The 24,871-nt window shown below is 44.0% G+C and overlaps 2 protein-coding genes across 4 annotated transcripts; one reads left to right on the forward strand and one right to left on the reverse strand.

Annotated features, from left to right (window-relative positions):
• Positions 1-1,402: 1,402 nt before the first annotated feature.
• On the forward strand, positions 1,403-5,231 carry b9d1 (B9 protein domain 1). The gene is made up of 7 exons (XM_079366137.1): positions 1,403-1,599; positions 1,738-1,806; positions 2,180-2,291; positions 2,408-2,504; positions 2,766-2,828; positions 3,394-3,461; positions 3,608-5,231. The coding sequence occupies exons 1-7, from the start codon at positions 1,537-1,539 to the stop codon at positions 3,751-3,753; spliced, it is 618 nt and encodes a 205-aa protein (XP_079222263.1). The 5' UTR covers positions 1,403-1,536; the 3' UTR covers positions 3,754-5,231.
• epn2 (epsin 2) lies at positions 4,060-24,360 on the reverse strand. Of its 3 annotated transcripts, none has more exons than XM_079366134.1 (10): positions 24,046-24,360; positions 17,226-17,962; positions 16,213-16,367; positions 13,039-13,151; positions 12,355-12,459; positions 11,781-11,901; positions 10,363-10,515; positions 10,089-10,118; positions 7,984-8,223; positions 4,060-7,552 (listed from the first exon to the last, which is right to left on the reverse strand). In XM_079366134.1, exons 2-10 carry the CDS (start codon positions 17,651-17,653, stop codon positions 7,212-7,214), a joined length of 1,686 nt encoding a protein of 561 aa, XP_079222260.1. In that variant the 5' UTR covers positions 17,654-17,962; positions 24,046-24,360; the 3' UTR covers positions 4,060-7,211. The 3 variants fall into 3 exon arrangements, with proteins under 3 accessions (XP_079222260.1, XP_079222259.1, XP_079222261.1); XM_079366133.1 differs by having other exon boundaries at positions 10,026-10,118; positions 24,046-24,359; XM_079366135.1 differs by lacking the exon at positions 10,089-10,118.
• Between the last annotated feature and the right edge of the window lie 511 nt (positions 24,361-24,871).

Raw genomic sequence — 24,871 nt, forward strand, 5'->3', positions numbered from 1 at the left:
TATGGAGATGATTGAAAATGAAATCAGGACAGAGAGATTGCAGGAGGTGGGGAAACAAACAGAAACAAATAAATTGGCAGTGGTGGAAGAAGGAGTTCCAATAAAGTGGTGAGATAGGGTTGGGTAGGGTGAAGCTGGGATTGGCAAATTTAGTTGAGTGCTGAGGGGAATGAGAGATTATGCTGACAGAAGAAGGAAAAGAAGGGATACGGATAGGAGAGAAAGAGAAGATGGAATAAAGAAAAAGAGCTGGACGTTATTTGGCAAATGGGGAGACATAGAAATAGAGGGAAAATTATACATATATATATAATTATGTGTCACAGACTGGATAGTAACTGTTGATTTGCTGTGCTACAACTACAGTGTAGTTAATTATCTAGACAAAGACAGCAAATGGAGATGTAGCCAAATAGTTACCTCAAATCCTATCTTCAGCCAAAAGTGCTTCATACTGAGCCGCAGAGGTTGTGCAAATAACTTGAATATTTATACGGGTGTGAAAAAACATCAAGTATATTTATAATTATTTGAGTGATATACACACATAACAGCCACAGGTCCAAATCCTGAAAATGTTTAAGATTCTTAAGAAGAGGTACTAAAATGAAGAGCTCTAAAATGCCTCTAATTAGTGAGCGAGCCAACAGAATGTCATTCATGCCTTTTGTAACTATAGGCCTAAGTTTGTTTCTTTATTATTACTATTTTACTGAAAGCAGCCGTGTGATTAAAATCATTGCAATATAGAACTTACCTTCTGGTGAATCCAGTCCTCATGTAATCGGCTGGTTTCTGCGCAGTGTTTTGAACGTTTTTGATGACGCTGGGGCTCCAGGACCTCGTTGACCATGATGTTCTTCCTTCTTCCGGCCACACAAGGGTCAACAGCAGTATAGCATTTACCACTGAAATAGAAAAGTACATGTAAAATATACCAACGCAGACTGAACAGAAATTAAGTTATTAACTTTTCAAATAACCATTTGTGTAAAATGTTTAAATGAATAAATCATAAAAACACTAAGACATGGTTGGAGACAGATCTATACACAAAATAATATAATAAAGAAAGAGACAGGAATGGTACAAAAGAAGAGGAGAGTGGACAAAAAAAACTGGAAGGAAGCATAGACTGTGGGGAAGGAGGGACTGCAAACGACAACGTGTACATCAGTCCCTGGGCCCTTTAGGTCCAATATCTAGGTCATTTTGTGTTTTTATAGATAAATAATTTAAGCTACCTGTACGCCTTGCTTTGACCCTGTTGCATTCAGTTGAGTTTGATTTGAGCACATCGGATTGTTTGGTACTCTGTCGCCATCTTGTGGACAAGTCGAGAAAGACATCGCTTCGGCGCTCTCGTTCAGTGTGGACCTTTCTGGTAGCCATTCGAGGGGGTGCAAACGTTGCCGTAGCAACGGGAAGGGTAGCGGAGAGTAGGAATTGGATTTTTCCCTACTCTCTTGTTTCTTTCTTTTAAACGGCGTGAAGCAAAGACGACTTAAAAGTTCAGGTTCCTAAATTGTAGCCAGCATGGCTGCAAGCAACCCGACAGTGTTTCTCCTCACAGTGAACGGACAGATCGAGGGCGCGGACGTGAGTAGAGCTTTTCTGTCGTTAGCATAGCAGCTAACTTCATCCAGTGTTAGCTCGGGATAATGGTCACAGCGTGGCTTCAACTCTCAATTAAGAACTCAAATGTTAAAAGTAGAAATGTTGTGCTGTTTTTTTTAGTTCCCGGAGTATGACAACTTGTACTGTAAATATTGTTTCGTCTACGGACACGACTGGGCTCCCACCTCGGTGAGTAACGTGAAGAGATAGCAGGCTGTACGTGTGAGGTGCATTCACGTGCTGCTCGGACCTCCTCAGGTGTGTTCACGAGCTCACGATGGATGGATGGATACTTCGATCAATGTAAACTTTCCCCATTTAATTCTTATTTTTGCAATAAATCTGAAACGACTTCAAATGTAAGGATGAAGTCAGTTAACTATGGGCTAATGATAATGTTGAATTTAAAATAATATTTGAAATGTATCACTGATATCCTCATCATTCATGTCCAATAGTGATTTTAACTGTGGTTGCAGTAAAATACTAATGATCTGAAGGAATTTAAAAAGAAGTGTGGTTGTTCTGATACGACCAAGTCTTTACTTCTGTTTCGCTCAAGGGATTGGAAGAAGGTATCACTCAGATAACCTGTAAAGGCAGCCAATCATCACATAAATTAATCTGGAACTTTCCCCTGGAGACCACGTTTAAGAGCACAAACCCGTCTGGATGTGAGTATTAATCATGCAGACATATCACACACATATGTGTTGTTACATTGAAATGCATTATGATAGTCTACTGTATCAGTTTGGTAAAAAAAGAAGTGTGAATCTTCATCCCTCAGGGCCTCAGCTTGTAGTGAGCGTGTACGGTCCAGATGTGTTCGGCAACGACGTGGTCAGGGGTTATGGAGCAACACACATCCCCTTCTCACCGGGACAGTCAGTACAACCTCCATCTTTCTTTCTTTTTTTTTAAACTCTGTCCAACACATCACATTTAATTTGTTCTTGTTATGAATGTTTTCACATTACTGCTTCACTCATCTGCGTATTGCTAGTTAAAAGTAAGAAGAAGAAAAAGCTGGAAAATATTCACTAAATATGAATTGTGTTTGGTAGGATTTCTATTGTGCCCTTCTTGTTTCATACGCGTTTGATAAGAACCTGCTATGTTTTTTGTTTGTTTTTTTTAAATCCCAGACATACTAAAACCATCCCCATGTTTGTTCCCGAGCCCACGTGGAGGCTTCAGAAATTCACAAGGTGAGACATGTGTGGAGTTTTCTGTCTCAGAAGGGGGAGGCAGCCGATCTCTGAGCATGATCAAATATTTACTGCTCTGCTGTGAGAGTGTTGGAGAGTTCTGCCAGAGATGCAGAAGAGAATTCCTCCACATCACCGTGCGTTGTTCACAGCTGCTGTTATCAATGAAAGCCAGAGTTCATTTCAACATCACAGACATCGAGGTCACATGTGGATCTTGTTCTACTTTTTTCACATGAAATAGGAAAGGTGTTACTCGCTGAACTGGGTTTTTATCTCATGCATTAAATCTAGTTTTCCTTTACATTGAATGATCAATAAACAGGACTTTCATTGAAGCAATGTTGTACAGCATCATTGATATGTCATTTTAGTAAGCAGTGTGTTCAATGCTTAGGCTGTGTTTTATAAAAGTTCGCACATTGACTGATCAGAAATACAAGACTTACAAAACAGTCTCATCTGGAAGTGTCCTCTTTAATCAGTCCAACTTGTGTGTTTACAGTGTACTATACATACTGTATCAGGAGCTTCTTTAACCTCTGTTTCCTGTCCTTCCTTTCAGCTGGCTGTTGGGACGGCGGCCTGAATACACCGACCCCAAAGCAGTGGCTCAGGGTGAAGGCAGAGAAGGTTTGTTTCGGCACACGAGAGAATGTGTTTACACCTGAGCATGTTCTTGAGCCAGGCAAAGTGTTTATTCTGATCTCTCTCTCTCTCTCTCTTACGACTGAAACATAATCACAGCTCGTTTAATGTTGTCAATTATTGTGTTGCAGTGACGCGTGTTCGTTCTCAAGGCTTCGTCAACGTCTCTTTTCACATCATGACGAAAGACATGAAAAAACTCGGCTACGACACCGGACCATCAAGTTCTGCAAACGCACGATCCGTCACATCGGGCTGGTCGACTGAGGATCAATAACAAAGTCCAAACAAAAGACTGCTTTTAAGACTACTTGCTTATTTTTCTACTTTTGTATTACCCGTGAAGGACGTTTTCTTTTCTTTTTTAATGTACAGGTATGTTTGTATGAATGGGGGAAAAAAAGTTTTGTTTTATAGGATTATTTCAAAATTGGCAGTTTGATATATTTCTATGTTGTTAAACTTTTATTTCATGAAACTTTTTGTTTTGTTTTGTTTAAATAACCGTGGACTTCCCTCTGAATTGTTCTTCGCTGAATAAACTGAGTAACAACATCAACAGAAATACACACGACCACTGCAGTTCCAGAGTTGAAGTGATACACATTTTATTTTAAACGATGCAGCTACAGTCGTCCTCATCCAACAGGGTGTGGCCTGCTGCGTTCATTTGTTTAGATGCCGTTAAAATACCACGGTGACTTTTTCCTACAAAAACCCATTACACAGAATAATAAGGTATACAGAGGAACAGTATGTTACAATAGTACAAATGATAAATTATATTATACAGTTATAATGCCAACAGGTTGAGCATGTATCCAATAAAAAAAGCAGCCTGCTCCCAGTACTATGAGAAGGGTAAATAGACAGACGTGGAAAAAGTTAAAGGAAGCCGTTTATGCATATAAAGGCGGACAGTCCATCAGGTCAGTTAGTCCTTGTGATAAAAGCATAGCAAATACATGAAAACACGCAGAGGAGCTCGCTACACAGGCCACGTTTCACTGCACCGTAGCAACGACTGTGAGAAGGTCTTCTACTGCAGTGTAGCTTAGGAGTGCTGAGTTTGTTTAGAGACCATAAAAGTTTTGACCTTTTTTCTTTTATTCCCCCCCTCAACGCATCGCGACCTCAACCTTTTTCGACCATCACTGGAGTGAAATCAAAGGTCAGGCTGCAGTGAAATCAAGGCCGGTGAGAAAGTGACGCGTCTCAGCTAGAAATCATAGCATTTCAATTAGCACAACATTTATTAGCAAATCTAACCTTGCGAATTTTTTGCATATATTTAGTCGAGATAAAAATGTATGCTGGTTTGCAAGTCAGTGTCACATCTGTTCACCCCCCTCCTCCCCCCTTTCACCAGCATAAAAATCATCATCAGCATCATCACAATCATACACACAGATGGAGCTGCCCCTCCTTTTGCCTGAGAGAAATGAAGGTCTGCGTTTAGTGGAAATATCACGGGTCCCGCAATGTAGCTACAATACCACAGTACACCAGGAGAGGGCGTCGACTCACATCAAAAAGATAAACAACCTCCACAGTAACACATTGGCAGTGATAATCACAGCTGAAGAGAGCGGCTTACATTGGCCTGCAGAGAAGAGCGCTCTGCACCAGGCACAGTCGACCAACCCACCGAAAATTTCGCTTCGTTTGTAAATGTTTGTCAATCTACCAAAAAGTAACACTTTCCTCCACGACCTTCTGCGCAAAAGGGCTCTGGAATATATATATATATATATATATTTCTAAAAAACTAAACTTTAACAAATGGAAGTCATGAATTTTCATAAACAAAAACTATTTCCAATTATGACATCCTCGGAAAATTACAGTCGCTATGACTTTGGTAACAGTTGATCTTCTAAGAGAAGAGAAGGACAAAAAGCCTAACCCGGGGTGGGAAAAGAACCAAAAAAAAAAGGAAACATGTTAAAAAGAGAAATTGACAATGATACATGGCTTAGCTATTACACAGCCCCAAGAGTCTAAAAAAAGGCTTGGATTTGTATCTAATGTGTAAATAACAAAAAAAAGAGTAACACAAAATAAACAACTGCTCGTTTACATGACACGTTTAGCTGTGGATTCCCTGTACTATCAATAGACCTAAACAGCCCCCGTGTGAGTGTATGTGTGTGTGTGTCTGTCAGATAATGTTCTTGTGGAGAGATTAGGGCCCTTAAATCCACTCAGAGGTGAACTCTGCTCATGGTGTCGACTGGCTAACATGCTCTTTAAACCACAGTAACACTGGGATTGTACATGGCTGCACACGCGTACACAGTTAAGGCTGCGGATGTCTACATTACGCCCGTTTTGACTCGCACTAAAACTAAACCCAAATCGCTTCTCTTTTTTTTTTTTCATTCATGGAGAGACGGAAACACTTTCTCATTAAAGTACACTTGAAGCTAAACGCAGATCTCACGCAAACACTCAGCGCACCCCTCTTTCCCTTTGAACCTAGAAACAAACTTAAAAAAAAAAAAGAACTGTCCCATGATGCCTTTTTGCATCCATATGTTCAGCTGGCTAAGTAGTGATGCCGTCACAGTTCATGTCTTTTTCTCTACACACAGACTTGGGGGGGGGACTCACTGACAAAGATACCAACATGGAGCCGTTAGTATCTGAGCATTGACAGTGTACCTGCACGGTGCACGAGCACATACAGACATACAAACAAAAACTGTGTTTGCTTGCAACCCCTTGTACAAAAGGGGTTTGTCTCCTCTGATAATGTTCATAGTCTGTTCCCGCCACCTCCTGCTTTCGTTTAAGTTCTTGTGGAGGGACGGGCAAACAACAACAACAACAAAAAAAAGGTCCAAGTTGACAGGAATTGACCAGGCGAGAGTTGTGACTGAGTGGTACCAAGAGGCGAGGCGGTGTGGTCGTCTCCCTCCCTTAGCTAAGGTGTAACGGTGAGCCCAACAGTCGCAGACGAAAAAAAAAAAAAAAAGAAAACAAAAAGGAGAAAGAAATTGTGCAAAATCCCTGCTTAGTAACACGTTCGTTCACTCACACACACACAGACACACAACAAGAGTAAAAACACATCTGTCCATCTCTCATTCTTACTCCAGTTTGTGTGAGTGAAACCCACTGGAATATACACAGTGTAAAAGTACTGAGATGTGCACTCGCTTGCCCCCAAACGCCACACACACACGCACACACATACCAGCTGACAGGGCTTATAAAAGATTAGCTCTAGTGTGAAGAGATAAAGATCCTGGCGTTAGTACAGTCAAAATCTCCTGTCCACCATAGAAGAAGAAGAAGAAGTAGAAGACAAAAAAAAGGACCAATCCTAGAAGGGGAGCGAGTGAATGTGAGCAGGACAGGGAGGAGAGACTGTGCCCTTTCTCGCCAGAGGGGGGGGGGGGGGGGGGTACTGTAAACACCACGGTGTCTCTGTAAGTCTGTGGACAGATGCAAACCGTTTGTGGTCATCAACAACATTGTCAGATCAGTATGGGACACACAGCACTAGGCAGCTTGTAGCATTTAGAGAAGACAAGGGGGAGGAGTAAGGGAGTGTGTTAAGGTAAGAGGAGGCCAGGCTGGGACGAGGACCTGGAGAGGAAGTTGGTTACAAAAGGAAGAAATGGGATAAGACATCTCCTTGTTTATTCTGAAGCTTCTTGAGGAGCCAAAGTTATAGAGAGAGAAAAAAAAAAAGGGGGGGGGGGGACTCAGGTGCAAGGTTCCCCGCCCTCACAAAAGGAAGGGGTTGGTGGTTCCAGTGGGCTGCGTCCCAGCTTGTGGCGGCAGGCTCATCAGGGGCTGGGGCATGGACATGGAGGCTGGGATCCCCGCTGTCATCCCGGCGTTGGCGCCGACGCTCATGCCGGGCATCCCGCGACCCATGGGGGCCATGCCTGCCAGGGGGACCATAGTGATGGGCTGAGCGGGCAAGGAGGCGAGGTTCATTGGCTCGGCCATGCCGCCAAAAGCAGAGAGCATGGGGCTGACCCGCATCTGGTTGAGGGTGGGAGGCGCCGGCTGGCTCAGTTGGAAGGGGTTGGCTTGGGCTGCTTGAGCTGGAGCGGAGGCACCTGGGTAGAGACGGGTTAAAGTGACAAAGAATTACAGCTACATCACAATCAGAATGTTTTTTGTATTGCCAAGAACATTTACATGTACAAGGAATTTGTCTTGGTTTATTGGTGCGAAAGGCTAAAAAAGTAAAGTAAAAAGTACTTGCATGAAATCAAATATGAGAAGCAAATACCACATGACTTAAATGACTCACTATTATTATTCTATTATTCATAAAAGAATTGAGTTGAATCCAGCTCTCAAACCTTCGCAAGTATAGGCAATGGAAGAGCGATGATTCTGCATTTTTCTGTGCAGATGAGTGAACCTGCCAAGCTAGGCTAGCAGACTTATCTATACTCATGTAAATGGGTATTTACCTCCTTCAAACATTTCTTTTTAGAAGAGTTAATGTTAGATGAGATCAAATCTGTAAACTCTCACGTACCATCTTGCACGCCGGTGGAAGCCAAGAACGGATTGATGATGGGCGCGGGTTGGGCTGGTTTGGTCACCAGAGAGTCCAGATTGACCAGGGCAGCATTGGGACCCAGGAAGGACTCTGGAGTCTTTCGGATCGGGTTGGAGGTGGTGGACATGGAGGCGGGCAGTGGGTCGAAGAGGTCCAGGCTGCCGCTGCTGGCGAGACTGGCCTGGGAGGGGACCGAGGACGCTATGGCCCCTTCACCTATAGGAACAAAGAGCGGTTTGTATCTCACCGATGAGCAGCTGCCACTGAAAATGTCTTTGAGGAAACTGAAATATGAAAACACTGAGACTTCTTGAACACATAAATCAGCGTCATTACATTACATGCTTTCAAGACAGGTGAAACTCGACCTTTTCTGGTTATCTAAAATATGACTGTACAACCAAACGCAGCAGCCACAAATAGGTGAGCATCCACATTTACCGGTAAATTATAAAGGGCAAATGCCATGAAATGATCAGAGGAGGCTTTTACGAGATCACAACAGAGCCAGACAGTCTGGCTGTTTTTTTTGTTTTTTTTGTAGAAGCGGCGGAGACACTCATTACTGCACTCGCAAACGTGGCGTGCCAGCTGCCCCACGCACACACACACACAAAACGTCAAAGGAGGGAGCCGTCTCGTCAAAACCTAACCTGCGATGTAGCAAAACCCAAACAATGAGTCGTGTCAAATAAAAAAAATAAAAATACTTCGCAACTCTGCGTGTTGTGACACACTTTGTTCTGCTGGCGGCGCTGACAGAGACGCTGTGATTTATTTGCATTTGTTTTGAGGATGAAACACCTCGTGGGTGATAAACGGTGGAAGGAGGCAAAAGTTGGAGCGCCTCAAAGCTGCTGCGGATTCTGCTGAAGGGTGAAAGAAACAGATTTGTTTGATGTTTTTTTTTTTACACTTATTGGTTGAATTTCAGATTCTCTGCTAGTGCTGCACTGCAGTGGGCAGAAAGTGGTTACCAGTTAGAACCATGGCATGGTAAATGATGATGAAGGCAGTAAAGCTCAGCTTGTTGTGTAGACGAGCGGAGGAATTGATTTTGAGTCAACGTGGATTTTATTCAGGTTAAATTGTGCTACGTGATCAGTAATTCATCAATGGTCTAATCCTGCTTTTTAGACAGCTTTAGAAGCATTTCTGTTACTGGTACTACAATCTATTTAAGACCACCTTTAGGATTTCTCCTGTGTATTAATTTTGGATAAAGGTAGAGCAGCGTGGGTGACATTTGTGCACGATGGTTAGTTTCTTGGTTTTGCACTGGAGTGCTGCTTCCTTAAATCAGCGACGTCCTCGAAGTCTCTTTAAGGAGGCTCAGTGTCGGAAAACACACCTTTACTTATTAGGAAAGGTAGCTTTGTTGTTTTTGCTCCTCCGTCACTTTGAATATATTAGAATGTTTGAGTTCAACTGGAATACAAACTCATGACACAAGCGTCTTCCTCCCATATAGAGAAAACCACACCACATGGAAGGGGCAATAAAAAAACTGAAGACCTGTGCCACACTGTTCACTGGAACCCTGTCACATGACCAGCTGACTGTAGAGTTCAAAAGTGTATTTAACGATTGTTGTTGTTTTTTTTTTTGTTTTTTTAAATTACAGCTCAGGGATTCAATAAACTGGGAGGCACAGGTCTGATGATCACACAGTAACTGCAGCATTTGAGTACACCACACTGATATGGGACCAGACGGGAGCAAACACTTTCATCTTCAATTCAGGGTGATTTCCTGCAGCGTGTGATTGCATCAACACTCGTTGCTGTTTGAAAAAAAAAAAAAAAATCTTTGCTCACGTCTGGTGACATCGACATAAAAAGAGACGAGACAGTGAGTCTGTGGCCCCGCAGAAACTTCGGTTTGCAGACGAGGAATTATTTCAGACACTTTGAGTGAGGGGAGAGAAAAAAAAACAAAAAACACACACACACACACAAACAAAGAAACACAGACTCCGTGTCATTATTAGAGAGAGAGACGAAGACAAGGGTGAGTACCAGTGGGGACAGAGGAGGAGGAGCGCAGGCTGTCAAACTCAGAGAAGTCCTCTTTAGACGTACCGTTGGATGCATTGAACAGGTCAAAGCTACCTGAAAGGGGACAACGCATACACACAGACAACAAACAAACAACCAAATAAACACATTTAGACAGATGGAACAGACAACACAAGCGTGAATGAGTGTGCATACTTTGGTGAACTAAAAACGGAGGGGGGGGAGATGAATTCAATAAGCATGTGGAAGCATGCAAACAACAATCCCTTCCAAATCTGTCTGTGTGCAGGTACAGTTTGTAACGACTGACTGATGAAGACATCTCCCTGGTGGTCACCTGTGTTGGAGGTCTTAGGGCGGGTGGCAGCAGAGCTCCAGGGATCAGAAGCAGGAGCGGAGTTTGATGCCCAGGGATCAGTGCTCTTCATGGGCGGGACAGAAGGAGGAGCACCCCACGGGTCCACAGGGGCAGCTGGCCTAGGGGCAGAGCCTGGGGGAAGCAGGGGAGAGGTTCATCGTTGGGGAGGGTGGGAGGTTTGCATGGGTTCAAATTGGCGCAGGAGGAGGAGGAGGATGAAGAAGAACGCAGGATAGAGGTAAAATAGCAAGCGTGTATTTGATGACCCATTCTGAAAGTTCCTCTACATCTTCCCCTTCAAAATTGAAAAATCAAAACTCCCCACAGCTTCTCTCTCTCTCTCTCATCACACTCCTTTTTTTCTTCCTCTTACATCCTCCCCCCTCCTTTCCTCGTCTCTCTGCGCAGTTATGCTGCTGGGCAAGTGGAGCAGCATTCCTACTTCACAAAGACTCACAGTCCTACGAGCTGCAGGTGGAGTGCACACGCAAACTGACTCTTCACACAGATACTGCTCAACAAAGACAGTCAGTGTGTGTAGACTAGAATTAGTTACTAAAGCTGAATGTTAAACTTATAAGTCTTATACTTTACTTTACTTATAAGTAAAAAATAGTATAAGTCTAAAAGTTCAATATCATTAAGGAAACAGTCCGTGTTCTTTCTCTCTGCACACTCCTTAAAGACTACACTTACATTAAAGGTCACATAGTGAGCAGAAAAGTTTTTAGAAAATGTGCACTCAAACAGGCCGTTTGGAGATTTTCCCTTCATGACATCACAAAGGGCAGAAGCCCCTCCCCCAGACGACAGCTAGGTGTTTGTTCTGCCCTCTGAGTCTGTCTTCTCACCCTAAACAAAAAGGGCACAGCGCGAGAAAGCCTGAGCCACTCAAACACTTTCAGAGAAGGGGGCGTGGTCAGACACGGCTCATTTGCATTTAAAGCGACAGACACAGAAACAGCCCGTTCAGAGCAGGGCTTAAATAGAGGGGGTTTGTAGGCGTGATCACATTTCTACAAATTTCTTATTCTTCGACTATGTTTTGGGATGTTTCTGTGTGTCAGTGGTGTGTCGCTCACAGCCAGACTCCTTAGATTGGTCTCTCTCCCTCTTGTGGGGAGAAAAAAAAACTGTGCAGTGTCAAGAATACTCAATGCTGCTTGTGTGAGAGCAGAGCAGGCAGGAAAAAGAAAAGAGGTTCTATCAGCTGTGAAGAAAACAACAGTTTACATCGGATACGCTGTTGCAGCAGCTCTATTTAACTTCCAGTCGGCTCGATCACCACTCTTCTGCTCTGGTTTCAAGATCTGATTTGAGATCTTGTTTGTTCCTTTTTAATCTCCTTGATGTTGTTTCCAGTGAGCACTTGTGCGTGTGTATGTGTGTGTGTTTACCATAAGGCTGCCACGGGTCCTCTGATGGTGGTGCCGCCGCTGCAGCACCCCGAGCACCCCAGGGATCAGCAGTGGCCCCAGGTTCTGGGACATTCATCAGGTCCATCAAAGATGACTGAGGCTTGAAGACGGAGAGGAGAGAGAGGATTAGAAAGAGAGAGAGAGACAGGGTGGAAAGAAGGTGAAAAAAAAAGTGTGTGTGGTGGGGGGGGGGGGGGACAAAATAGAAGACGAGTAGAAAAGGGATCTGGAAGGACAATGTGCCTGTTGGTCATTATTCTCTACAGCAGGAAACAAACTGACAGTTGTCATCATAGAAAAAAAAAAAAAAAACATGAGTCATAGCCGAAACGCAGAATCACTTTAGCTCTGCATGCCCTCAGACTGCAGTCAGCCCCGTTATTCATGCAGAATAACGATTAGCCGGCGAGGCAGCCTGCTGCCAGTTAGAGGTTTCAATTCTTCTCCTGAAGCAGCAGACGAGGATGAGGAGACTTGATACTATTTCAGGAGCGTGCTCATAACAAATGGAAGCACTGAGTCACACTCCAGCCTCTTCGTCTGCGTCCGTTACCTCTTTCTTCTTCTTGGGTAGTTTTGCAGAGTCCGAGCCTCCTTTCTTACTCTCCTCCAAGGCCATCTGTAGTCTCAGGTCGTCTCCTCTGCGGATGCGGTCCTCCTTAAAACACACAACCAGAGCACATACTCTCATTTAATGCGATTCAATTCCTCCATACATGATGTGTTTACAAGCACCACTGATAATCAGAATCATCGGCTGATCAGAGTATGGGGCTTCATGTAAACGTCACGATCAGAAGTGACTGGCCCAAGAGAGAAACTTTGCCCTGCTTGAGAGGGGCGGGGTTCACAGATCGATATTTGGATCAAAGTTTCCCCTTCTGTTTCTGCCGGAATGGATAGAAACACGGCGTGAGCAGGTTAAAACTGGTCCGTGACAGACACAACATTTTGGCTGGAGGCTTAAAAAGAACGAAGAAAGTTGAACGCCTCAAAGATCCGGACAAGTAACTACTCGTTTTTTTAAACAGCTTTATGAAAAATAGACCGAACCCTCAACAAAATCAATACTGCTGGAGGGCCACTTTTAATCAAAGTGGTTCTGACTCCAGAACAGGTTCTTTTCTACTGCTTCTGACAGATTAGTCCAGCAGGTTCAACGAAATGTTGCACAAACAAGCAAAATTTAATGTGGTGTTTAACTAAGCATGTGGCATCTTGGGTAATAATTCTGTACCTGCTCTGCAGCCTCTCTGCTCATGGCTAGAGCAAGTTGCAGCTGCAGCTCTTCCTCTCCGCTGGTCTGAGGTCTGGCCTGCTCCAGTTCTGAACCTGCGTTGGGGGATGTGGCTGAGGGGCCGACAGAGAACACATGTTAACACAACAACAACGCTACTGTCACACGGCACAGATTCACTCTTTGACCTGCTAAACTAAAGCACAGGGAAAAAAACAACACATTGATACTGCATCAGCACAGAATGCAGTCTCACATCATCATCACAATCACGTCTGTGAAGCCTGTGAATAGATGTGAACATGACACACACACACATCTTACAAAAAAAAAGGAACTTTGTCGTGTTCATGGTGTAGTAATTGACGACACACAATGACATCACCGCATCATTACTGGAACTCTTGGCTTTTCTCGTCTGTGATGTCACCTCATCTGCATCATCGTGTCTCAGAAGCACAGCCGAGTGTGTGGCTTAACATTCTCCGATAATAACTGATAAACAAAGCGGTTTTATTTAATTATGAAGTGTGCCCCAAAAAAAATAATCCTGTTGATCAAAGACTTTTTACTCTTGTTCTTTTTTTTCCCCCTCCCTCTTTCTTCTATGTCGACTCTTTACGCCTTTCTGCGCTCAGAACTGGGACCGGTCATGAACGCTGTGCGGCTGACACTCCTGCATTCCATTTCAAAATGCTCATCAAGTCATGAGGATCTTGTTTATGATGTGACATCAATTTAGGTATTCAGGTCACGAATCTTGCGATCGATAAAGACATACATATTTGAAGCACATGTCCAGTAAAACGTATCACAAGACGGTCACTCGGCTGGACAGTAGCTGCACGTGTGTGCGTCCCTGCTCCTGATAATACTTGTGATCCATATAGCGCCCTCAGCTGGTCAAGAGAACTGCTAGCTTAATCCTCATAAGAAATGCTATTTGACTGGTGAATAAGTGGTACTATCAGGCGCATGTCTGCGATTAAAAAAGGTCACTTCATGCGCTAATATCGGCTGATATGATTGGCTGGTCGATTAATCAGTCGGGCCAATACGTTGTTGTTCCTGCTCACTCCACACATGCTGTTAGCATTAGTACTCTGTATATCCTGATTGTTGTTATTGTTTGCGTCTCTGTCCTTTCTCCAGCAGATATCTGTTCAACAGCAGTCTGAATCTCTTCAAGGTTCCTGCCTCTTTAGTCCTGGCCACTGTCACTGTGCTAAATGTTGCAGAGAGCCATACTCACGGTGGATTATTGCCGGCTCTTTGTGAATAACGTAACAAAGAGTACGGTTTGGCCGTGCTCTTCTTTGACCTTTTTTTTTTTACTCCAGTTTCTTTCTTACCATCGATAAAGCTGAGGTGCTTTAAATCAAACAAAGTCAAGACGATGAAACCCGTCAGCTCTGAGCAGAGAGAACATGGAGTCCATGATGCTGCAGAGGATTTCTATTCCAGGGTGTGAACCACAAACTGTTCTCACATTTTCAGACACTCCGTCTCTCTTCTTTACAGATAAAGAATCAAGTAGCTGGTAAGTGGGGAAAGGAAATGTCCTACTCTTCATATTTGTTTGTGCTCCATGCACAGCACATTGCTGAACTAGGATCTTATTGCTTAAGTCGTCTTACTGAGCTCGAGCTCATCTTTGAAAACTCAACTATTTCAACTTTTACCCAGAAGTGAAAAGGCATTACTGACACACAACAGACAGACACACACACACACGACAGAGCAGCAAATAGCAGACACAAAGGTTACTGAAAGTAAACAGACACAGGTGTGTGTGTGTGTGTGTGTGTGTGTGTGTGTGTGTGTGTGTGTGTGTGTGTGTGTGTGTGTGTGTGTGTGTGTGTGTGTGTGTGTGTGTGTACTAGTTTCGAACAGCTAAGCAAAATACTTAGTTGGAAAGTAACCAGATATGATGATGTCGATCTTTCCACATCAGAGACTGAACAAAAAGTTTTTCAATCGATGCTTTGGAAGAAAGAACTTCTGAAACATTTGACAATGAAACTAATGACCTGAAGTGTCCTTCAGTTAGTGTCAGACCCTTTCAGGTTCTTTGGGCATGGAGGGATTTATAGAAGGTCAAAGTTTTCGTGCTCTTTGCATCCCACCCTGTTCGGACAGTAAGTGAGATTGGAATCCCAAAAATCCTGCCTGGCAACGCCTACACTGAGCGTCCAGCCTTGCTCCCATAGGCCGGCTATCTTTTTCCTGTTTTGTTTTTTTTTCTCCCTTGAACTAATGACTCAGCAGCAGGAGCTTCCTTCTTCGGAGATGCACACATTACAGTCGAACGTACATGAAGGAATTTGGAGCCTGGGGTTCAGGGATGAGCGAGCGTTTCATGTTGCATGGGACGTCGATCCACCCTGCTGTGTACAAAGGGCCCGGAGGTCAGGGGATGGAAAGGAAAGGAGGTCAAGGTTTAGTCCTCAACTGTAACTCCTTTATTCTTCCTCGACGTCCCTCTGCGTCTTTAAACTCTCACACTCCACCGTTCTGTCAAATTTGATTCTTCCCAACAGCAATGAAGACAGATTTTTTTAAGTGAAGAGAAGCTTCATCTGGTAAAGTTGTAGAAGTCCCCCTGGTGCCGGTGTCTTGAACAAACTGCCTGCTGGCCTGAGATCTGCTCAAAATTGTATTATCTTATCAAAACGCTCTGAAGCATTACTTTTCTGTCATGCCTCTGACAGCAATTGTGTTTTTACATGAGCAGAAAACTCCGGAGAAAAAAAAAAAATCTCCCTTTGCATTCACTTTCTGTTGAACAGATGTACGTCGGTGTGTCTCTCTGTCACTGATACACTGAGGAGTGTAAAGAGGAGCAGATTCCTCTGTCATGTGGATGATAGAGGGAACTCTGCTTCCTCTTGTGTGTGTGTGTGTGTGTGTGTAGGTGTGTGTGTGTGTGTGTGTGTGTGTTGAGGAATGCAGCCCTACTGCAGGACGACAAGCCTGAGACGGAACAGGGGGATGGGCCGCTTTGAGGAAGTTACAACTAGGACAAGATACGGTTAGATGGATGGATGGATAGCGTTTTGATCCGGCGGCAAATTCGATCCAAAACATTCTGCGTGACACGCGGACTTAAAACATGCAGAATGAAACGTGTGTGCGTGTGTGCAGCCTGTGACGCAGCGATGGGCTCATACTCACAGCCGTGATAGGACGCAGGTGATCCCTCCGACCTGCCGTACTCTTCGCTGTATGAGGTGGAGAGATTGGGCTGAGACGAGCCTCGGCCAAAACCCATCTGACTGCTCCCTGTGGACACCTGGGCCATGCGCTCTTTGGTCTTCAGAGCCTGAGACCTAGCAGGGGGAAAAAACACAGGAATAAGCAGAAGGTAGACAACCAGTGCATGGGAAAAAAAATAATAATAATTGTTCATGTCAATTGATTATTCAGCGATATTTTCATATAGAACTAGAGAGGACTGGGTTGGATGACTCAAGCCTTGAGAATCCCTGGGAAACATCAACCGTGTGACAGCTCCAAGTGCACTTCCTTTGTTTGCACTTCTGACCAGTGGCAGAGATTAGCTGTCAGTCTGAGTGAGTGTGGTGTTAATAATTAAATCAAGCCCCGTTTGTCACCAAGTGCTCAGGTTCTGTTCAGTGCAGCGATCGAGCTTGTGTTTCCACAAGGGCGAGTGAGAACGAGGAAACGCTTTCAGAAGAACAGAAAGGCGCTCGAACACAGCGTCCTACGTTAATACGCCATGCAAATCAAGAGTAAACACTGAAAACATCACAAACAGCAGGAGAGACTTTCGGGGGGGGGGGGGGGGGGGAGAGACCTCAGTGGACCCCTTTCTCTGTGGGACACATGAGCACGACCCGAAGTAAACTCAAGGGACTGAGTCCAGTAAGAAGTTGATGACCTTCAGCTGAACTTTTGAAAAACCTAAGAATTTGAATGGACGAGAGGTATTCGATGTAGGCTGATTTAGAGTGCGACAGCAGTATAGAATTTTCCACTAATCTTAAAGGGGACATATTAAAAAAAAACAACTAAAAAAAAAACTGATTCTCATGTATTAAGATTGTAAACACAGATTCAGTTAGTTAGGATTGAACATGACTCTGAGAGAACTAATCATGCGCTCCTGTAGAGGAGGTGACGACAGCGTCCGTTGTAGTTTTAAGTTTGATTCCCGAAGCTCTCACCTCTCTCCCTTGAGGCGGTCCTCGTCTTTCAGTAGGACCACCAGCTGCTTGCTCTTCTCCCTGACGTTGATGCCCTGATCCTTGCCGTCTCGGTCAATGTACTGGAAGTCCTTCAGCGTCTGGATGGCGAAGATGTTCTCCTTGCACTGGAGCGCCACGCGCTCGGAGCCCGTCTTGATCAGGTAGTCGAGCAGGGTGAGCGCCTTGTAGACGTGGCGCCAGTTCTTGCCGTGGTCGTTGAGCCGCTTCCAGATCATGCTCATGATCTCGCTGAAGGCCACCACGTTGTAGGTGAGGTCGGCGATCTCGGACATGAGCGAGGACGACGGGCCCCACGGGTCGTTGGAGGTGGCCTCTCGGACTTTCTTCTCCGCGTCCGAGTAGTTGTTCACCATGTTTTTCATCTGCCGTCGGATGCCGCTCGGCATGGTGGCGGTGGCGATGGGACAGACGGACCCCCGGAGAAAAAGAAAAAAAAAAAAAACACACAAACCGTCGACTCTCACACAGGAGTGGCGGGGGTAATCTGTGTCTGCTTGCTTCTGTGCGCCTGTGTCCTCTCTCAAGGCACGGCAGTGATGTGTGTGTGTGAGTAAATGTCTTTGTGTACAGATGTGTGCGTTTGCTTTAAGAGGCTTCTCCAGGCCAGCGCAGTGTTCCTGAGTCCTCCAAAACAGCGTCTGTTAAAACCATCTCCACACACACAGCCCCGGCTGCACACATGACCACGCCATCACCTAGGACAGACACACACACAAAAGGACAGGTTAGCGGAAGGAGAGGAACTTTCAGGAAAGCTTACGGACACAGAAAGATGCTAAATAAGCTAAACACTTACACGCCTCCGGATTTGTGTCTAAAGCTCAGCGTTTGATTAATCACACTGTCAACTCGACGATGACTTCTACGAGTCACATGTTCAACAACCTGAACAGTGAGATTTGTGATCACGCTGTTCAGCTGATTGTGATGCTAGCTTGTGTTTTTTTTTCTTCATAGAAGCAGCTGTAGCACCTTCCTTTTTGAAACTAGACAAACAAATTGCGTTTCACGCTTTTCCACTTTGACCACACATTTCCACCCTCACGGACGCTCGCCTCCGTCATCATGTTTGTGAGCATGATGAATCGTGTTTCCATTATTTTTCTATTTTTTTTTTACCTCAACCAAAGTTTACAGTAATCTCACTCAGCTCTAGATTTACACGGCGGGACGCTGAAACCGTCGGCGGCCCTGTAAGTTCGGTGTGTGTGTGTGTGTGTGTGTGTGTGTGTGTGTGTGTGTGTGTGTGTGTGTGTGTGTGTAGTGACGAAGGTGCTCGTTTGGTGGGCTCGCACTCGCGGGGCACAAAAGGGAAGCGGTAAAAAAAAAAAAAAAAAAACAAGACAATGTTTAGAAAGTAAAGTCAACATTAAATTTAAATAATAATTATGCACCAAACATTTTATGATAACCTACAAGTTGTGTTTTGGAGGAAAACATGAAACAAAGATTTTAGTTTTACTGAGAACTGGTCACATGACAGGACACATTCTTACAGCTGCAAAGCAAGAACATACTCAAACAGGATCCTATGGATGAGCACTAATGAAGGGGTGTGAGGGGACTGCCCACAGCGAGCACTCCTGAGCTGGTGGGGAGGTACAGTGCCTTGCTCAAGGGCGCCTCTGGAAGAGATCTGGCACCTCTCCAGCTACCAGAATTGGTCCGCACCGGGACTTGAACTGGCACTCACACACTGAGCCACTGCCGCTAAGACAGCGTCTCTTTGAACTCAAGTCACCAAGTTAATCAGATCTAATGAATTGAAGACACTCCACTGGCTCCACTGACTGATTAAACTTCACATCACTCGAGTATAGAAACATCTCATACATGTAAGAGGAAGATGACTGAGCAACAGTGTATTTCCAGTCCTGGGTGGGTGGCAGGGGAGGAAGACCATTTCCAGACTGGCGATGACTCCTCTGTCTCGGTTCCCACAGATAAGCTTCTAATCACTTCAGCGACTACACACACACACACAAGTACGGAAAGTGTGTGTGTGTGTGTGTGTGTGTGTGTGTGTGTGTGTGCTGAGACTCTCAGCTGTGCAATCTACACAGCTACTGAGCATGAAGTCAGTTTCACAATCAACATGACGACATCAAAACAGACAATTATTTCCTGGCTGTTAAACGTCTATGATGCTGTTCAGGTGTTCCACAGCTTCTTTTCCCAATACTGACCACACACAGTCCACATAGGGTCCTGACCCCATGTGGACTTTTTGGAATTTAAATTGGTGTCACCTCAAATTGGTATGATCATTACAAAATGTAACGTATGTTTAAAAAAATAATAATAATAGGCAATACAGACTGCTGTGGGTTAAAGTCGAAACAAGACGATGGCAGAGCCGCCTCAGTACGATCAAACCCATTTACATTCAAAGCGAATGAGCGGATATCTGATAACACTTTGTATGTTCTCGGCAGCTGAGCTTTGCTGCCGTTCCACAGTGAACGATCCTGTTGAGTCATGGGGAGGGACAGGCCCCACAACCAAGCGTGTTTAACGAAGAGAGGAAGCGTGTTAAAAGGGGACTCGAGGTTAAATACAACATTTTTGTGCGTGCGTGTTTGCTTCTGGAAACTTCCTTGGCCGTCATTGCCATTTAAAGACAGCTGGTAACAACACGGGGGAGGACAAGGTGTGTGTGTGTGTGTGTGTGTGTGTGTGGGGGGGGGGGGGGGGGGTCACTTAACAAATTTGCACATCTCTTAAATTGACTGAAGAAATGTGATTCCTGTGGAGCGGTGGCCCCCTTCTTAGGCTCCTCCACCCTCCTCCTCGGTCTGCATCCGCATGAATACGGCTAGAGAACTAATGACACATCTGCTCCCATAATCAACTATTCACCCGTGGCAGACAGGAGGAAGAGAGGAGAGTCTGTCTCGTCCATCCCGTCCCCTCCACACCTCCTTCACGCCCCCCCGGAAACAGCCCCCACTATGAGACTCTGTCAGCCGGCCATCCTTCAGCGCCTCTATGCTTCAATCACTCGGGCCCAAAAAGACCCAGAGAAGAGAAATGCAGGTTCATTATATTGTGAATGACTGAGCCTGTCTTTCTCGTCAAACTGCACATCACGCCGTCTTCATTCGTTCAGGCTCTGCTTTTTTTCCCTCTCTTTTTTATTTGCAGCTTTAGATTAACTCAAACAGCAATCACCTGTCGCTCTCTGCATGTCAAATGCGTTATCAGGCAACTACGCAACAGGCCACACATGTGACCAAAAGAGTTGGCTTTAATCCACAGTCGGCTCGAAGGTGAGGGAAGAGAAATGTCAGAAAAGTCAAAACTGAACCTAACCGTGGGAATCCTGTTTCAACTGAATAAGACACTGGGGGAAATCAACTTTTTACATTTCTTTCATATCATCTTTCCTGGAATGATTATGCAGAACTTTTAGGAATGTTGGGATCTTTGAAATTGATTTAAAAAAAAAATTACCCTCCAAACGTAAACATTCATGTTTTCATTGCACTTTGGGTAACTCTGCATGAAAAGCAAGAAAACATGGCTAAAACCCACTTCCACTGCGAACCCTTTAGTGCAATGGAAGCCAGAGAAAGCCAGAAGGCATCATTTCAAGAATGTATGAATGTGAATGCACCTTGTGTTTTGGCGGAACTTATCAGCAGATGAAATCCCCTTACTGAACTAGAAATCATTTCCTTTCGAGAGGCATCTAAAAACTGCTGCAAATAGAGCAGAACTGAGGGCTTGTCATTGCATTTGCGGTGTATTGTAGTTTCACGCATATCGCTTGCAACCACTAGAGCAGAAGCTAAAGAATCCCTCCCTATCATGCATGTCAAAAACAGCTGTAAAAAAAGGGGGATAATAATTGGAGGTCCAGGTTTGGGAACAACAGAGATGAAAACTGGTAGCATCATCTGTTGACATGACAATTATTATAAACCAAACAGATAATCAGAGACACAAAGAACCGCATCAATGGAGAAGTCCTAATCTTGCTCAGCCGTGAATAAACAGCAGCTGCTGCGTTGCTTGCATTGCTGGGATGCCAGTGAAGATTTTTTTGATAGAGGATGATAAATAATGGCCGTAAAAGTCTTTCCTCGCCTCATACAGGCCGAAGGGAATCTGCAGTGTCCCCGTCCAACGATGTACTCTGAGGTCTGATCCATCATGGGGAAAGTGAACCACACACACACATATAGTTGAGCGGTCAGGCGCAAGAAGACAACACAACATACCTGTGCCTTGTATGTGCGCGCCTGTATCCGGGTGTGTCTTGGCAAGGCCTCAGCAAACTGTGATTAGCTTAATGCTTGAGAGGCGGTACACAAAGAACAGGTCTACCTTGCCAGACCTACATACAGAGGGAGTAAAGCTGATCTGGAGATAGACGTCTTGCACAATGCCTGTGTGTGACGCTGAGTGTGTGTGACAGTTTCGTGGTGTCTTAGAAGGAGAGGGATGGGCAACAGCGGGACATTTAGGTATCCATCTGGTTCCTTCTTCACTCCCAATGTTCTTCTTGTGAGGTGCATTGGTGTGCAACTAAAAGCACCATATCAGTAATAAACGCTCAACCACAGAATTGTCATTGCTTTCACCTGTTGGTGGAATATTTGGGTCATTGCCAAAAAGATAAACTACCAATCTTATAAATATGAAACGTGTTGCCCAAGCCTTGAACTCTGTAGCACTTTGAGATTTTAAAAATGAAAAGTGCTTTACAAATAACATGTATTATTTATTATTATTAATATTTCTGGAGAGAGGTACGATGTGCACCAAGTCTAAAGCACTGCAGTTTAGTTGAGAGGACACTGTCTTATTGGTATGTCACCACTGCTTTGTCCTCCCTTGTCGGTTAAGAAACCAAGACAGGGAAGTAAAGAGAATGCTGGTGATGCATCTGTTGCTTAATGTGACAGATTTCGTATTAATGCATTGGTTGTGAAAAAGTCAGCCCGAAAGACGTGGCTCCTTTAAGTGAAAAAGAGAACCAACCTTTGCCTGATTTCTTTTGGGTTTTTTTTTTGACCCACAAAATTTTAAATAAATCCATCATGTCACTTGTTTGTGGTCTGCATAAGTATTATCGCACAGAGGAAAATGCTGTTTCAAATTTTCTCCATTTGCGACATCACAAGTTAGATTCTGGTAAGAAAATACCCTCACCTCCCCTGGTATCTCTACCCACGGACTCCACCTCCGGCCCCGAGTAAAACTTTTGCGCAGGTCCGCCATTTTTATTGTCTCTACAGAGGAGTGATGTCCACCAGGAAAACTCAGGGAAGTTTCATTGCATTTAAAGAGACACACACACCACCACGGAGCGTTCTAAGAGAGCTGGTTTCTACTGGGTCGCAAACCTCCTTTGATGCTTCATTCATGTAATATTTGGACCAAAGTACAGCCCAGATGTTTCATTTAGAGCGCAGGGGGACTGTTGGAAAAGGTGAATAAAAAAGGGTATGACATGTCCACTTTAATATCAAAGTGAATGTAAAGGTGCGTAGACAGCAAATGATATGGCTCAGAATGATTATAAAAGTAATATTTACTTATGATTAAAAGGAAAATGTGCGCAGAAAACATCGACAGGTCAAAACATTTATAGATTTTACTGACTTATAAAACCAAGAATTACTGCTAATTTTAAGTGAGCAGATCCAAGTGGTCTGGTTCACGACATCTCCATCACTAGGACAGATCATCCTGACAATAGACAAAAGCCCTGCCCTTATCTCAGGCCACGTTTAGGTGGGCTCAACGCGTCTCTGAAAGAAAACTTGAACACTTCTATTTACACACACTTACAAAGATTGTCAGTGCCCTCTATCAATCACCAAACACATTATAAGCCTACCATATAGTAAACAGACCAACGCACCCACTGTAAAGAAGGTCCCTTAAACTATTCCCCACAAACAAAAATAAGTAACCGGGTGTCCAGGTTTGCTTAACGACTCGCAGGGATACAATCTACCTTGTTAGATTGCACATTTTAAAAGAAGAAACAGAGAAAACCAAGCCATCTGACAAAAAACTTTTTTAAAAAAAATCACGACATTTCCTTTGATGGCGTGATTGATAGCACATAAGCTAGCATAGCTTAGGCTAACGATTGTTTCTGTGCTGTGCAAACTCACATATATATATATAAAATAATGTGTTTGAACCAGCTTTATTTGATTGTGGATTCTCGTTAGGTGATGTGCAGAAACGTCTGATACCTCTATGAATGGCTCATTGCGCCTACCGCTATCGTTAACAAGTAGTTGACCCAGCTAGCATAATAAGCTAACTGAGAAGTCACTCATTTGGTTTACAAAAAAAAAGTGCATCACCCAAACCACATTAAACACTTAAAGTATTCATCACCACACACTCTAGAGTCTAGATACAACAAGATGAGGTTACATAGCAAGTTGTGTGAACCAAAAGAAACCGTTAATGTTTATTTTTTTTTAATTAAGGGACAAAACTTGGCTCGACAAAAAGTTAGATCAGAGCTAGCTCAACTGTTGATCCCTCAGTATGAAAAGTTACATTATTTGACTCCACAGCTAAGCCCACACGAGATATTGAGATACACGATAAATTCCGCTGAGCTCATATTAGTACTTTTTGTGTGTGCCTCCCCTCCCCAAAAAAAACCAGAAAAAAAAACAGGCTAGGCTAGTTAGCATTTCTTTTAAGCTAGCATTGAAGACGGGTGCTCGGTGGAGACATCACCAGAGCAAACTGGATTACAAGACAACAACTCGACTGTCTTAAGAAGCCAACACTCGCTTACCATTTCCTGATGTGATCCTTCTGCTTCTATTGTTAGTCCACTAACACAGGAATTCAGCCCAAGTCCGAAGATACCTCCCCTTAAAAAAGAGCACTTTATTCCGGGTGCTTGTTGCGCCTCCGCCGAGCAGCTATGTGTTGCTAATGCTAATCCAGCTAAAGCCAAGCTACACGTATATCTCCTCCTCCTCCTCCTCCTCTTCCAGATCCAGAACATGGCGGAGCAGAGCGGGAGGGTGGAAAGCTAGATTAAAGGGTGTGACCGAGGCAGTTTTTACTTGCAAGACAGGGGGCACACTCACTCACTCACTCACTCACTCACGACAGAGCCCCTTTATTTTTATTCAATTGAATTTTATTTGTATGGCACATTTTCATACAAACTTAAACCCAATGTGCTTTACAGCAGACAAAGATAAACACACAAATACAATCTCATTAAAAAATAATACATAAAAAAATAAAAACAAAACAGAGAAATATAAACAAGCAGCCAACAGCATGAGTGAAAAGACCACTTTTAGAAGAACTTAGATTTTCTACATGATAAAAAAAACAAAAAACACTCATATCATCCAGCAGTTAACTCAGGTAGTATTACAGCAACATGTGCAGGCCTGATTTAGATTAAAGTCCTTTATTTTTTCTACTGTGTTTTCAGGATCAATCTGCAACAGGCTGGGCTTTTTTTGTTACAACATACTTTTTGCCCATTACAATGATGGGAGCACTATCTGCACCAAGTATGCTGAACAAAGACTTTAATCCTAGTAGCTTAATATTGAGCGATTACGTCGTTCATATCTGTCTGTTTCCACTAAGGCAGG

Source organism: Symphodus melops (genome assembly GCF_947650265.1).
Source record: "Symphodus melops genome assembly, chromosome: 17".
NCBI lineage: Eukaryota > Metazoa > Chordata > Actinopteri > Labriformes > Labridae > Symphodus > Symphodus melops.

Bases quoted from the DNA above. Each gene is read 5' to 3' on its own strand.
- epn2 (XM_079366133.1), bottom strand. From the start codon at position 17,653: ATGCCGAGCGGCATCCGACGGCAGATGAAAAACATGGTGAACAACTAC. The intron at 12,460-13,038 runs GTACAGAATTAT...GTGTGTTTTAAG, and splicing joins GCAGAGAGGCTGCAGAGCAG to GAGGACCGCATCCGCAGAGG. The intron at 7,553-7,983 runs GTACGTGAGAGT...GTCTCTACCCAG, and splicing joins TTCCACCGGCGTGCAAGATG to GTGCCTCCGCTCCAGCTCAA.
- b9d1 (XM_079366137.1), top strand. From the start codon at position 1,537: ATGGCTGCAAGCAACCCGACAGTGTTTCTCCTCACAGTGAACGGACAG. The intron at 2,829-3,393 runs GTGAGACATGTG...CCTTCCTTTCAG, and splicing joins AGGCTTCAGAAATTCACAAG to CTGGCTGTTGGGACGGCGGC. The intron at 3,462-3,607 runs GTTTGTTTCGGC...ATTGTGTTGCAG, and splicing joins TCAGGGTGAAGGCAGAGAAG to TGACGCGTGTTCGTTCTCAA.